Raw genomic sequence first — 15520 nt, 5'->3', positions numbered from 1 at the left:
GATTGTTTACTGGAAACACTGTTGAGAAGCCAGCCAGTATAGGAGGTTCTGTGACTTAACTGTTGGTCTGGGTGATACTTCCCACAATAGGCAGTTATAAAGAATGTAAGAAAATGCTAAATCCCCACATCCTCAGAGATACAGACATTGAAATCTATGAAATACTGAACATCATGAAGAGATTCTAGTGGATTGTAAACCAGCTAATGTGCTACTTGTTTTCAAGAAAGGTAATAAAATAAACCTAGATAACTTTGTTCTTAGCTCAGTCATGGAAAAAACAAGGAAGGAGCATATAGAAAAATAACTTAGCATGTGACAGGCACCAGATGGGATCGAATCTGATGGATCAATCTCAGACGTTTGTGAGGAAACACTTCACATGTTGACATTGCAAAATAGCACTACAAAGTGTACCTAGGTTACTGCAAATCTTGAAGTTTCACATTAAAATGTTACTGCATAAACTTCAGTTAGTATCTATAGGTAAAATGTGAACGTTGGATCAGCTTGAGCTGATAAAGGGAAAACAGCAAGTGTTAATTAGGGAGATTATATTAAGAGTATTTACAATATTTGGTCAAACTAATAAATGACACAAACTTGAAGAAGGAAGTTTAGAGTCTGGACAGCGAGCTAAGAAATTACAACATGACCTAGACCTGTTTTGCCAGCATTTTACAGAACTATTGTAGATTAAATTAAAACAAATTTTAAAAATCCATTTGCCAAACAATTAGCGCACACCACTCATGCAGTCTAAGTATTGGTTTTCCCCTTCGATTGGTCGTCTTGCAAATTGTCTTGATAAGCACTAGATGAAAAACTTTGACAGTATTTTTTTTTCCACAATACTGGGATCTGTACTACCAAATGATTCTTTGAAATATAAAATTTAATGCATCCTGATTTGGGCCAGAGTATGTTAGTGGACTTATGGACCACCAAGGTGCAATCCTGGTTAATGGCTTTAACCATTAATGACAGTAGGCTAACTATCGCCCTGAACCAAAGTCCCAGCATATTTGACCTACTACTGTTAAGGCAAGGAACCTATACTATTCACAAGAGCACATAGCCTGTAGTCATGTATGAAACAGAAGAGAGTCCAGGAGATATACTGGCCCAGATTTTCTGATGTAGTCAAGGAGGAGACTGGAAAAATACAGCAAGCCAGACAACATCTGTGGTTTATTTTGTCTCTAACAAGATTTTCTGATGGCCACTTAGTTATTTTTAGATGGGCATCGCACATGGGAGCTGTTCAGAATCCCAGACAGAGCAGACTCAAAAGGAATTGCCCAAGAAATTTAAGAGTCTGATGGACAATTCCCTGAAGTCGGAATCCTGCAAAATTCTCCAATTAATTCACAGGGTTCGGCTGCAGTTAATACTTATCCACAAAATGTTGGATAATTAAAAACGTTGTCGAATTCCTGCATAGCTATTTGATGGACTTCCCCTAATTTAGTCCCTCTCCCCTTCACCTGGCACATGACAAGCCCCTGCCCAGAGACCTGACCACCCCCAACCTCAGTCTGTCCTTGCTTCCATCACCACATAAGCCAACAAATATCACACCCCTTTAGCCTCTAGGCCCTGAAACTCTCGCCTAGTTTCCCTTACTGCATGCTGACCTGCTGCCTACCCAAAACTGCTACAACTAAAACTAAAATTAGCATCAAGATAACTTCCTTGCATTCTTGATGCCAGTTTCAGCCTTGTAATGTCCATTATTTTATAAAACTCCTGCTTAAAATCAACTCCAGGTTTGTTTCTCATTCATAAACTACTATGCATGTCTGTCACAAATAAGCACAAAGTTAACCTTACTTCCCTCAGCTACACTGCTCCTTTTTACAATATCCTTCTATTTCTGCATTCATGTTTTACATTTATTGACTTGTATATGATATCCAATGCAGTCACTGTCATCTTCAATACAAATTTCCCTATGCTCATCTAGCAGAGCTTCCAAGGTTTGAATTTTATTAACCTTATTTAAAATACTTTAAATGTACAATAGGGTATATTGTGTTGCTGAGAAACAGTGCCAAATTAACATAAACTGCTATTCGGGCACAGAGTAAAGATATAACACACTATTGCCTAACAGTGTGGTAGAAACATAGACCGTGAATAATTTAAAAAGGAAATGAATGGGCATTTGAGGGAAATAAACGTAGAGGGCAAGGGAGATGAAGCAGTTGAGTGATACTCATTAGATTGTTGTCCATTCAACCAACGTGAACCCAGTGGGCTGAAAGACCTCCAGTGGTATTATAACCCTATGACTGTAGTAAACTAGTATCACACCACTTTAGCTGTAATTTATAAAGTAATTACTGCTGGTGGAAGTCAGAGTTTGTGCTCCTAGGAACTGACTGGATCATAAGGAATAACTTAAACTTCATCTTAAACAACAGTGTTGGCTCTCTACTAACATAAAGTATTAATTCTTCTACATTTGTTAAACCAAAAATGCTCAATTTTCCTTCACTAGAACTTGAATTACAACTTGGATCAGGATCAGTTTTTACAAATCAGCCCTCATTAACTATCAATGTGATACTAGTAACTGGAAAATAATGAGGCAATTCTGAGATGTTAAGTGGGTGAATGACCAAATAGACTCAGACAGGTGTAAATTTGGAAATGGATTGACAAGTAAAATCTCAGTCTCTACACAAATCAGTATTTATCAAGAGCAGCTACAATACTCGAGAAATATATTTTCCTCTATAAATAACACTGGCTGTCCTTAGCTAGCAGAAACAATTTGACATTTCCAACTCTTCCAGTAATCCTTGCTGGAAGGACACTTCTGTGATCTTTCTTTTGAGGGCAGCTTCTCCATGTAGAGAATGGACACCATAGTGAGTTTATTGCGAGCGATAGAGGGATATCCCAACATGTATCACTGTTTTCTAAAAAGGAGGGCTAAGCAGAGAAGGTTTGAACAACATAGTGTCAGTCAAATGACCTGTTAATGAAACCATGTGAATAAAAGGTAAGCTTGATCAAGCTGTCAAGGCATCACCCACACCCCGCCAGTGCCCATTGAATCATTTCCCAGCAAAAAAAAATCAACACCCCCAGCATGGAGGAGAGAAATTTGAATTTAAAAATCCACCTGCCTTATTTGTTAATACTTGCTCTTATTGAGAGCTTGAAATTCGCCCATATTGAATCTTTAATGCTGTGGTGTAGATAGTGTTACCTCTTCTAAATTGCTGTCTTTTTACTCCCTCCTTACACCACATGCATAACGGACTGGGGCAGTCTCCTTCAGGTGAGTAATTGACTGTGTATGTCCCAGTCCATTCTAACTGGTGCAATTCATACCACATTTATTTGTATGAGTAAAATTTCCACTTAGAACAATCATTTTCATCACACTTTTAATTTATTTATGCAGATTCAAAATGGTTGTATATGTTCCCCCTTTGTGGATTTTTTTTGGATAACTGGTTACTTCAGTAACCTAACATTGCAGCATGTGTACTTTGTAAAGGCTAAAAAGAAAACTAACACTGCTCCTACATTTATATTTCTTTGGTTATCCTGGAGTATTTTGAGTTTCTTTGCATTTCATGTGCTGAGTTAGACTAATATATAACTTTTGTTTTGGTAAATCTGTATTAATCCTGCCTGGAGGTTGAATTTACTGCTCATTCTTCCCCTTCTAATATTTTCTTGTCGAATTAAGATACTCATATTTTGTAATGACTGCATCAGTTGCATAACAAATTGTGAAATTTTGCATGAATTTGTTCTGAAAACTCCTGTAGTTTTATGCTTTTATTCCATCTAACCAATAATCATTTTATTGCCTTCATTGGATCATTTTATTGCCTTCATTGGACCATTCAATATTTTTTGTTACAAGACTGGAGTTGTTAATTATAGAAAAATAATCATTTTGGAAGCAAGTATGGATCAATTGAGAAAAGGAACAAAACTGGAAATATGGGATGGCAGGTTGAGAGGGAGCCTTCAATAATACTCACCAAGTGTGTGATTATGTAGTATGTTAATAATTGAACTGTCATTTACTCAGTTCGGATGAAAAGGCTATTCTGGGATGATATTCGTGTATCTCTTAAGGTGGATTTTTATCTTTCATTTTGATAGGCTGATATTGCTGATGGTAAAAGCAAGGTCTGGTCAACACACATATATTTACAATGTAAGGGAAGGGCAGCTGGATTTTGAATGTCTCTTTAACCCAATGTGTCAGTGAGTTAAATCAGAGGTACAGTTTATTTGCATTTGACTGAAGCACTCAGAATTTAATCAATGATTGCAGTACTTGGTCAATGTTGGAGTATGTAGGAAACCTTGTCTGACGGAATTGACTGCCAGCAGAAATACACTTCAGTAGATAAGTTGTACTGTAGATCTTTTCCAGGTTTTGTTTTTTAAAATACTACAAATGATAAATATTCATGATTGTGGCAAAATAACAATCATATTCTCTTTCAACAGATCATGTGCCTAAAAGGACAGAGGGTCTTCTCCGGCCCACACACTTTTGATAGGATCCATATTGTGAACCACATAGCAGATGATGATTCATTCCACTCCTCTGATGAAGATCTAATTACCGATTCCATGAGGGTTCGTGATCTCCGGGGGGTTCCTCACCATTTTCGCCACCTCAGTAGAAATGCACAAACGGAAACTAATGATAAGGACAGTGAGGACAGTACTGACAGTGATAACGAGGATGGAACTATAGGCTCTGGTCTCTATAACCAGATTAGTAACCAAAATGTCTGCACAGTGAGTCCAAAACAGGTAGAATCTTTCTCCACCACCGTGTGACCATCACTGTGAACACATGAGGCTTTCTGGTTCATATCAAAGACCAGGTGGGCTCCAATCATTCAGACTTGAATGCAGCTTTCAGTCTGGCCTGCTGATTAAACTAAAGGACTAAAGTGAGGAATTATATAGGCATCTGCCATTGAAATGGTGGAGATGATGTACTGAATTTCATAATGGATTTTTTTTGGGGGTGGGTGGTCATTTTACCTGTTCTTTTGTCTGCCTTAACCTTTGCCAAACCTTTTCATTATAATTGTTGTTGCCACATGCTAGTATGGGAAAGAGTGTGTGAAACAGACAGGAGATAAGATGTTGACAGTATTATATACAGTATCTCCTTTCTTAAAACTTGAAATGCACACTTTCTAATTTATTTAGAATGGGAGAGTTTGTTTTTTTTTCCTTTTGCTTGGTAGTTCAGTCAGTGGAGTTGAAAACCCTTGGGACATTGGTTGCTTATAAAAAGATGCATCATCTTGTGCAATATTGTATTTTATGCTAATGAGAACAAATTTTACTTGTTTATGACAGAAATGTACCATGATGGTCTTAACGGAGGATTAATTAAATGCGTTAGTGCCTTCAAGGCACATTTTGGTCAGTAATATGTCAGCAGATGGTTTTAATTGGGCATCACAGTACAAAGAATATGTGCAATTGGAACATTTTTTTAAAAAGAAAACAGCTCATGACTTAGGATCCCAGCACAAAAACTTGTATCTTAAAGAAAGATACTTTTATAAGTATAAAATAAAATCAAATACTAAGATTTCTGTTTGTAGATCTTTACATGATTTTCCCCTTTTAATTTGTGTTTTCATTTGAGGTGTTTGATAACAAATAGTAATGTACCTGTGGTATGTGTTACAGCAATATCTACTTTTGTGTTACTTTGTTCTGATGGAGAAATGTAGTTAAGCTTTAATATAAATACCTTTTAAATGTTAACTGGGAATGCATTGCATTTCTTTCATTGCAACAACTGGCCACCTGAAAAAGAAATTGGAAAGTTCAACATGGTCATGTGCTGGTTACCCTAACAAATACCGTTCAAGGAATTGTAAAAACACTATACAGAAACTCTGTTACACAGAGTTGAAGGCATCTCCTCAGAAAATATCCTTGGTAAATGTGCGTTAGCTCTGCTTGGCAGTTGTTAACACGAGCTTTTTCACTTCACTAATAAGAATGCTTGTATAAACACTCAGTGTTTCTCTTTTAACTTTAAATTATAACAAGATCACAAATAAACTTTTCATGATTTTAAAGGGATAATATTGTTTCTCATTATTTAACATGGTTTCTTATTGATGAAGTAGCAGAGAATCTTAAACCAAAAGACATGGTGATTTGATGCGCAGTTCTATATTTTAAGATAAGCATTTACTTATCATTCAAAAAAATTGTTTTTGTTGCAATTTTCACTTCAAAATGGCACTCATATGAATGTAGATTAATTTCAAAATACCTGAAGATAATTTGTTGCACTGATTTAATTTGTCTTTTGTTAATCTTACTAATCTTTTTGGTTAATTTAATATTACTTTATAATCAAATGAGTAAAGTTATTAGATTTAAAAGCAAATTAGTGTGAACGTAGAACAATACAGCACCGTAAGGCCCTCTTGCCCTCGATGTTGTGCCGACCTGTGAAACAATTCTGAGGCCATTCTAACCTACACTATTCCATTCTTGTCCATATACCTATCCAATGACTATTTAAATGCCCTTAAAGTTGGCAAGTCTACTACTGTTGCAGGCAATGTGTTCCATGTCCCTACTACTGAGTAAAGAAACTACCTCTGACATCTGTTCTATATTTATCATCTCTCAATGTAAAGCTATGACCCATCATACTAGGCATCACCATCTGAGGAAAAAGGCTCTCACTGTCCAACCTATCTAACCCTCTGATTATCTTAAATGTCTCAATTAAGTCACTTCTCAACCTTCTCTCTAATGAAAACAGCTTCAAGTCCCTCAACCTCTCCTTGTAAGACCTTCCCTCCATACCAGGCAACATCCTCATAAATCTCCTCTGAACCCTTTCCAAAGCTTCCACATCCTTCCTATAATGCGGTGACCAGAACAGTATGCAAAACTCCAAATGTGGCTGCACCAGAGTTTTATACAGCTGCAGCATGATCTCATGGTTCCAAAACTCAATCTCTCTACCAATAAAAGCTAAGACACATATGCCATCTCAACAACCCTATGTACATAGACACCAAGATCTCTCTGCTCATCTACACTACCAAGAATCTTACCATTAGCCCAGTACTTTGCATTCCTGTTACTCCTTCCAAAGTGAATCACCTCACACTTTCCGCATTGAACTCCATTTGCCACCTCTCAGCCCAGCTCTGCAGCTTATCTATGTCTCTGTGTAACCTACAACATCCTTCATCACTATCCACAACTCTAGCGGCCTTAGTGTCATCCACAAATTTACTAACCCATCCGTCTATGCCCTCATCCAGGTCATTTATAAAAATGACAAACAACATGAAACCTAACAGATCCTTGTGATATCCTACTAGTAACAACTTCAGGATGAATATTTACCATCTACCACCACCCTCTGTCTTCTTTCAGCTAGCCAATTTCCGATCCAAACTGCTATATCACCCTCAATCCCATACCTCCATATTTTGTGCAATAGCCTACTGTGGGGAACCTTATCAAATGCCTTACTGAAATACATATACACCACATCAACCGCTTTACCCTCATCCACCTGTTTGGACACCATCTCAAAGAACTTAATATGGTTTTTAAGGTACGACTTACCCTTCACAAGACCATGTTGACTATCTCTAATCAACTTATTCCTTTTTAGATGATTATAAATCCTATCTTTTATAACCCTTTCCAACACTTTACCCACAACTGAAGTAAAGCTCACAGGTCTATAATTTCCAGGGTTGTGTCTCCTCTCCTTGAACAAGGGGACAACATTTGCTATCCTCCATCTTCTGGCACTATTCCCGTAGACAATGACAATATAAAGATCAAAGCTAAAGGCTCGGCAATCTCCTCCCTGGCTTCCCAGAGAATCCTACGATAAATCCCATCTGGCCCAGGGGACTCATCTATTTTTACTCTTTCCAGAATTGCTAACATCTCCTCCTTATACACCTCAATCCCATTTAGTCTAGTAGCCTGTATCTCCTTAACCACACTGTCTTTTTCTAGTGTGAATACTGATGAAAAGTATTTAACACTTCCCCTATCTCCTCTGACACCACGCACAACTTCCCGCTATTATGCTTGATTGGCCGTATTCTTACTCTAGTCATTCTTTTATTCCTGGTATACCTACAGAAAGCTTTAGGGTTTTCCTTAATCCTATCTGCCAAAGACTTCTCACGTCCCCTCCTGACTCCTCTTAGCTCTCTCTTCAGGTCTTTCCTGGCTAACCTGTAACTCAAACGTCCTAACTGAGCCATCATATCTCATCTTAACATAAGCCTCCTTCTTCCTCTTGATGAGATTCAACTTCCTGAGTAAACCACGGCTCCCGCTCTCGACAACTTCCTCCCTGCCTGACCGGCACATACTTATCAAGGACCTGCAGAAGTTAGTCCTTGAATGAGTTCCACATTTCAATTGTGCCCATCCCCTGCAGTTTCCTTCCCCATCCAATACATCCTAAACCTTGCCTAATCGCCTGTAATTGCCTTTCCCCCAGCTATAACTCTTGCCCTATGGTATATACACATCCCTTACCATCACTAAAGTAAACATAACCGAATTGTGATCGCTATCACCAAAGTGCTCACCTACCACCAAATCTAACACCTGGCCGGGTTCATTACCCAGTATCAAATCTAATGTGGCCTCACCCCTTTTTGGCCTGTCTACATACTGTGCTGAAAAATGTGCTGCTGGAAAAGCGCAGCATCAAAGGAGCTCCTGTCACTCTCGCTCCTATCGAGGATCATCTTTGCTATCCGATCTTCTACATCTCTGGAACTGTTTGGAGACCTATAGAAACTCCCAACAAGATGACCTCTCCTTTCCTGTTTCTAATCTCAGCCCACACTACTTCAGTGGACGGGTCCTCAAATATCCTTTCTGCAACCATAATACTGTCCACACCAACCCCTCTTTTACTATTTTCTAAATCACAGAACCAGCAATAACCATTCCTATCCCTGCTCTACTCAAGTCTCTGAAATGGCCACAACATCAAAATCCCAGGTACCGACCCATGCTGCAAGTTCACCCACCCACCGGATGCTCCAGCATTGAAGCAGACACTTCAAACTAACTTCTTGCTTGCCGGTGCCTTCTTGCAATCTTAAAATCTTAGTTCTGACTTCACTACTCTCATACTCGAACTACAATTTTGGTTCCCATCCCCCTGTTGAATTAGTTTTAACCCACCCGAAGAGCATTAGCAAAATTTCCCCCCAGGATATTGGAACCCCTCTCGTTCAGGTGAAGACCATCCTGTTTGTAGAAGTCCCACCTACCCCAGAAAGAGCCCCAATTATCCAGGAATCCAAAGCCCTCCATCATGCACCATCCCTGTAGCCACATGTTCAACTCCTCTCTCTCCCTATTCCTCGCCTCGCTAGCACGTGGCATTGGTCACAAACCAGAGATAACTCTGTTTATTCTAGCTCTAAGCTTCCACCCTCACTCCCTGAATTTCTGCCTTAAATCCCCATCTCTCTTCCTCCCTATGTCATTGGTGCCTATGTGGCCCATGACTTGGGGCTGTTCCCCCTCAAGGATCCCAAAAACACAATCAGAGACATTACGAATCCTGGCACCTGGGAGGCAACACACCAACAGTGAGTCTCTCTCTCGTTCCCATAGAATCTCCTACCTTCCCCCTAACCATGGAGTCTCCAATGAATAATGCTCTGCTCCTCTTAACCTTCTGAGCAACAGGGACAGACTCCGTGCTCGAGACCTTTTCCCCATTGCTTAACCCTTGGTAAGTCATCCCCTCCAACACTATCCAAAACAGCATACTTGTTGAGGGGAATGTTCACAGGGGATCCTTGCACTGCCTGTCTGTTCCCTTTCTGTCCCCTGACAGTAACCCATCTACCTGAGGTGTGACTACCACCCTATAACTCTTCTCAATAACCCCTTCCACCTTCTGAATGATCCCCTTCTGCCTTTCTGAAAGTAAAACAAAACATGCTGAAAATACTCAAATCTGGGAAAATAACAGAATTTCCTTGCATTATCCCTTGATCTTTTTAAGAGAGAGAAATCTATTGATCTCAGTCTTTGAACATACTCAACAACAGAACCTCCACATTCCTCTAGGGCAGAGAATTCCAAAGATTCACCACCTTCTGAATGAAAGAATGGCTCCTCATCTCAGTCCAAATTGGTTTGCCCCTTATTCTGATGTTCTAGAGCCTCCAGACAGGGGAGGCATCCTTCTTAGATCCACACTGTCATTCCCTGTAAGAATAGCATATTTTTGAATGAGATTATCTCTCATTCTTTAAATTCCAGAGAATATGGGCCCATCTATTTGATATTTTCTCAGAGTCCTCAACCGCTCCTCATATGACAAGCCCTTCATTTCCAAGGTTATTCTTGTAAACCTACTCTGGACCCCTCCATCGGCAGCACATCCTTCCTTAGATACGGGGCCCTAAATATTCCAAATGTGATGTGATCAGAGCCTTATACAGGCTCAGCAGTACATTTCTGCTATTTTATTCTAGCCCTCTCAAAATAAACGCTAACATTGCATTTTTCTTTCTAACTGTCAACTGAACCTGCAGTTTAACCTGAAGAGTATCCTGAACTAGGACTCATAAATCCTTCTTGTGTTTCAGCTTTTCCAAAACATTTCTCCATTTAGAGAATAGTCTGCCTCTATTTCTCCTACCAAAGTTCATAATTTCACACTGTCCCACACTGTGGTCCATCTGCCACTTTTTTGCTGACTCTAAGCCTGCCCAAATCCTTCTACAGCCTCCCTGCCTCCACAACACTACCTGGCCCTATATCTAACTTTGTGTCATCAGCAAACTAAGCAAAAGTGTCCTCAGTTCCTTCTCTAAATAATTAATGTATATCGTGAATAACTGTGGTGCTAACACTGACCCCTGCGGAACACCCTTGAATGCATCCTGAAAAACACCCCTTTATCCCCACACTCTGCCTTCTCCCAGTCAGTCCCTAATACCATCTTAAGTCAAAAATCACACAACACCAGGTTATAGTCCAACAGGTTTATTTGAAAGACATGAGCTTTTGGAAGAAGAGAGGCTCTGAAAGTTTGTGTTTTTCAAATAACCTGTTGGACTATAACCTGGTGTTGTGATTTTTGACCTTACCCAATCCAACACCAGCACCTCCACTTCATCTTATGAGGTAGCACAGAACTGCACCTAACACTCCAAATGTTGTTTCGCCAAGACACTCCATAATTACAGCAAAACATTTTTATTCCTATATTCAACTCTTCTTGTAATAAAGATGCCATATATCAAATACCTTAAGTGTCTGCATGTTAACATTCAGTGATTCCTGAACAAGCACATCCAAGACCCTACAGATCTTTCACTGATAAGAAAACATTCTATGTTAACTTTTCCTACCAAAGTGAATAACCTAATATCTCTCTTCACATCATACTTCATCTGATTAATTTTTTTCTGACTTATAGCCTTTCCAAATCTCCTTATTTGCATCCTCCTCACATCGAATTTTGGGTCACCTGCAAACTTGGAAATTATTGATATACATTGTGAATAGCTGATGACCACTAACACTCCACTCGTCATAACCTGCCAGCCTGAAAATGACTCCTATATTCCTAATCTCTGTTTTCTGTCAGTTAGCCAGTTTTGAATCCATGCCAATATGACCCCACGGTCCTCAGTTATATGTGATCTAATTTTGCTTACTTATTTGTACGATTTTGTCAAAAACCTTCTGTAAACTAAAATCTGCAATATCCACTACATGCCCCATATCTATTACACGCTCAGAAAGCTCCCCACATGTTTATGAAACATAATTTCCCTTACATAAATCCATACTGACTCTGCAAATCCTGTTATTTTTCGAAGAGTCTTGTTAACATATCCTTTATTCCTATGTCTGATATTAGGCCAATTGACCTGTTTTTCTCCATTTTTTTTGTTTGATTCTTTCTTAAATTGTGATATTATATTTACCACCTTCCAATTTACAGGGATCATTCCAGAGTCGAGAATTTTGAGTGATGGCATCAAAGAGTCTACTATCTCTATAGCTACTTCTGTCAATATTCCCTTTCTTAGTGCTTTCCCTTCTTGATCCTCCTTTGCAGAAGTCGGAAATTCTCCCAATCCTTTGAATTACCAAATTTTGTCCATTTTATAGGCATCTTCCTTTAATCTAATGCCAACATTGATTTATTTTATTAGTTGTAGTTAAAACATTTGTTGCACTGAAGTAATCTATTTTTGTTGAAATTAACGTTCCTTAAATTCTAACCATTGTCTGACTACTATCATATATTTTAATGTGCTACCATAGCAAATTTGCCTCTCATAGTTTCATAAGCTTAATGACATTTCTATTGTTGCAACCATATGGATAAAATATAAGAGGAGGAAATTCTAAAATCCTTTGAACATTCTTTAACAAACCCAATCTGAATACTGCTGAAAGTTTGGGATCCTTACTCCTTTGTGCTAAGCTCCAGGATCACCCATCCTCTAAGGTTACGCCAGCAATTCTAACCTTCATTAACTTCCTCACCTAAATGTCAAATTCCCATTTCCAATGTGGTACATGCTACCACCTAGATTGGTATTCACAGGAGTTAGACAAAGAAGATAAAATTGAAACAGAATATTGTTTTATGAGTTTTGAAAAAGATCAGGGAAGGGGGAGTAATTGAATAACTCTCTAAGAGTCATCACAGACCCAGGAAGGAATAAATACAGTGCTCTGGATTCAAAGCGTATTAAAAAAATTGTACATCAGGAATATGCAAAAGCTCAAAGTGGGACTTGAACCCACAATGTACTGACTCAAGCAAGGCTACCAACTGAACCTTTCAACTGCCTCTTGCGTTAACCTTAGTTTAATACCAAATACTAAAATGTTGTGCAATTAAAATTTATTTAAGGGAGAAGAAGCAACAAACCAAAAAGAATTGCATAGCTTGTACAGCACAGAAAACAGGCCATCATCTGGAATAGTCCATGCCAGAGTTTATTCTCCACTTTAGCCTTATCCTAACTTTCCTTATCTAATTCTGTCAGCATGACTATATTCCCTTCTTCGTTCGATTATCAAATTTCCCTTTAGATGGATCCATCATTGTGGGAGGAAAACAGAATAATCTCTCGGGAAAGTTACTGGATGCTCATTACCACAGTGGAAGAGTCATTCCTGTTTTCTTCATGTGATAAGTTGGTAAAGATGTAGAACAAAAATTCTTTGCTGTAATAATTCAAAACATTGACCATCTAAGTTATTGTATTTGTGGAAATGATCGTTATTTTTGCTCACAGAATCAAAAGTATTATTGTAGGATGAGACCATTCTGCCCATCATGTCTGCACCAGTTCTTCAAATGAGCATTTTGCTTTCTAATTTAAAGTATTCCCCAACACCATCTTTTCAGCAATTCGTTCATTTGCCTTATTGTCCTATTTTAGTACTCACCTGCATGTGTAATTTGAAAGTATTCTGGAGATTACTACCTTGAGGTCCTGCTTAGGTCCTTAAATTCAGTTTCAGAACCTGCTGTCCCCATTTGCCCTCGCAGTGTTTATGAATCTGCAGTCCCTGCTCCCTCTTGCAGGTTTTATGAAGCTGCTGTCAGAACTGAGTCATGGGATTAGGTATATTTGTTTGGGTGCAGTACTTTCAAAACAGTGAAATCTTCCCTTTAAAACCTTCACTCTAAGAAGAATAGCAGTTTCTTAAATTTTGTTGAAAGTAGAGAAACATTGCCAAAGCTTTTCATCTTTCAATCCTCAGGACAAATGAAAAAGATGTCTGATTTCAAATGATCACAACAAATTTTTTTAAAGGAGAAAAAGGGACTGATTAATTTGCACTTTGATTCTGTGTTGCAATGGAGAATGCAGCAGGGACTTATGTACTCCCTAAATTCTCAGGCAATTCAAAAAGATGCAAGGCTTCAACATATTCCTTTTGTTTGCAGAGAACAGGTGTCTATGTATGAATTTGTGTCACTTCTAGCAAGTGTAAACTCAATTGTTTATCATAATTTTTGATTTATCTATTCATAGGATTAGACACTGCTATCTATCGCTCATCCCTAATTGTCTTTGTGAATGTGGTGGTGAGTTGCCTTCTTAGACCAGCATTGTCCTTGGGAGCAGGGATGCCATTGTGTTGTGAGGAAGGCAATTCCAGGATTTTGGTCCAGCCCTAGTGAAGGAATGGAGATATAGATCAAATCAGGATGGTGTGCAACTTGGAAGGGGGCTTGCAAGTTGTGGTGTTCACATGCATCAGGTACCCGTGTCCTTCCAAATGCAAGTAGTTGTAGATTTGGAAGATGCTGAATAAGGAGTGAGTCACTGCGTGCATTTGTAGATAGTATGTGCCATTGTTCATTGGTGATGAAGTAAGTGAATGTTGAAAGTGGTGGACAAGGTATCAATTAAATGGGGTGTCTTATCCTGAATGGTCTCTCAAGCTTGTTGAGACAGTGGCACTTTCCAGGCTAGTTCCATCACATTTTTGCCTTATATCTTGCAGGTACGGGATGGGCAATGGGGCAATTGGTAATATTGAACATTGTGCAATAATCGGTGAACGTCCTCATTTCTGACCTAATAATGGAGGGAAGGTCATTTGTGAAGCAGTTAAAGATGATTGGGTTGACGATGCTACCCTGAGGAACTCCTGCAGAGATGTCCTTAGACCGAGATGTCCAACATTTAACAACCATAACCATCTACTTTTGTGCTCTGTATGACTCCAACCAGCAGAGGATTTTCCCTGATTCCCACTGACTCTCATTTTGTTCAGGCTCCTTGATGCCTTACTATTGCCTTGATATCAAGGGAAGTCACTCTCAGCTCACCTCAGGCATTCAGCTCTTTTCTCCATGTTTGGATCAAAACTATAACAAAGTTGGCCACAGCTGTATGGCCCTGGTGGGACTCAATCAATGAGCAGATTATTTCTTGATTGTCTTGTTCATGATCTCTTGCCATGCAGGCCAAACCAGATAAGATGGTAGATTTCATTTCATAAAAGGGCATTAAGTGAGTAGATCAATTTTTATGACAATTGCCAATGGTTGCCATAACACTAGATCTATGCACATGTGCATAGGCCAAATTTTAAAATTTGAATCTTTGTTTTAAAATCCCACCATGGCCTTCCATTGTCCTGTCTCCATCACCTCCCACATCACATCACAACCTGTACTCCTCTAATTCGGGCCTCGCTCTGCCCCTGATTTTAACCAGAGGTGACCATGCCTTCAGCTGCCATGTGCGTAAACTCTGGATTCTCACTCTTCACTCCTCTCCTATTCCAAACCTTTCTACCTCTCTCCTCTTTTAGGAAACTCCTTAAACCGAATGCTTTGACCAAGCTTAACAGACATATAAAATAACGGAGAGACTCAGCTGGTCTAGCATCTTCTGAGGGGGGAGAACCAGAGTTACCGTTTCAAGTCTGACATGACTCCTCTTCGGAAATATTTCTCAATGCGGTTTGGTGT

General features: G+C 39.1%; 1 protein-coding gene across 10 annotated transcripts in view; it reads left to right on the top strand.

The window, feature by feature from the left end:
- Positions 1 to 6105, top strand: part of evi5a (ecotropic viral integration site 5a) — a 280753-nt gene extending 274648 nt beyond the window's left edge. For 9 of the 10 annotated variants that reach the window (XM_043698799.1, XM_043698797.1, XM_043698800.1 and 6 more), the window contains one exon: positions 4489 to 6105. In XM_043698799.1, the coding sequence (XP_043554734.1) occupies positions 4489 to 4827 (339 nt within the window). In that variant the 3' untranslated portion in view covers positions 4828 to 6105. Of the gene's footprint in view, positions 1 to 3282; positions 3293 to 4488 lie in introns of all 10 variants that reach the window. The other variant, XM_043698801.1, reaches the window with a different exon arrangement.
- Positions 6106 to 15520: the final 9415 nt, after the last annotated feature.

This window comes from Chiloscyllium plagiosum, chromosome 11, assembly GCF_004010195.1.
Source record: "Chiloscyllium plagiosum isolate BGI_BamShark_2017 chromosome 11, ASM401019v2, whole genome shotgun sequence".
NCBI lineage: Eukaryota > Metazoa > Chordata > Chondrichthyes > Orectolobiformes > Hemiscylliidae > Chiloscyllium > Chiloscyllium plagiosum.
Note: the sequence above shows the minus strand (reverse complement) of the source record. Positions and strands in the feature narration are given on the sequence as shown.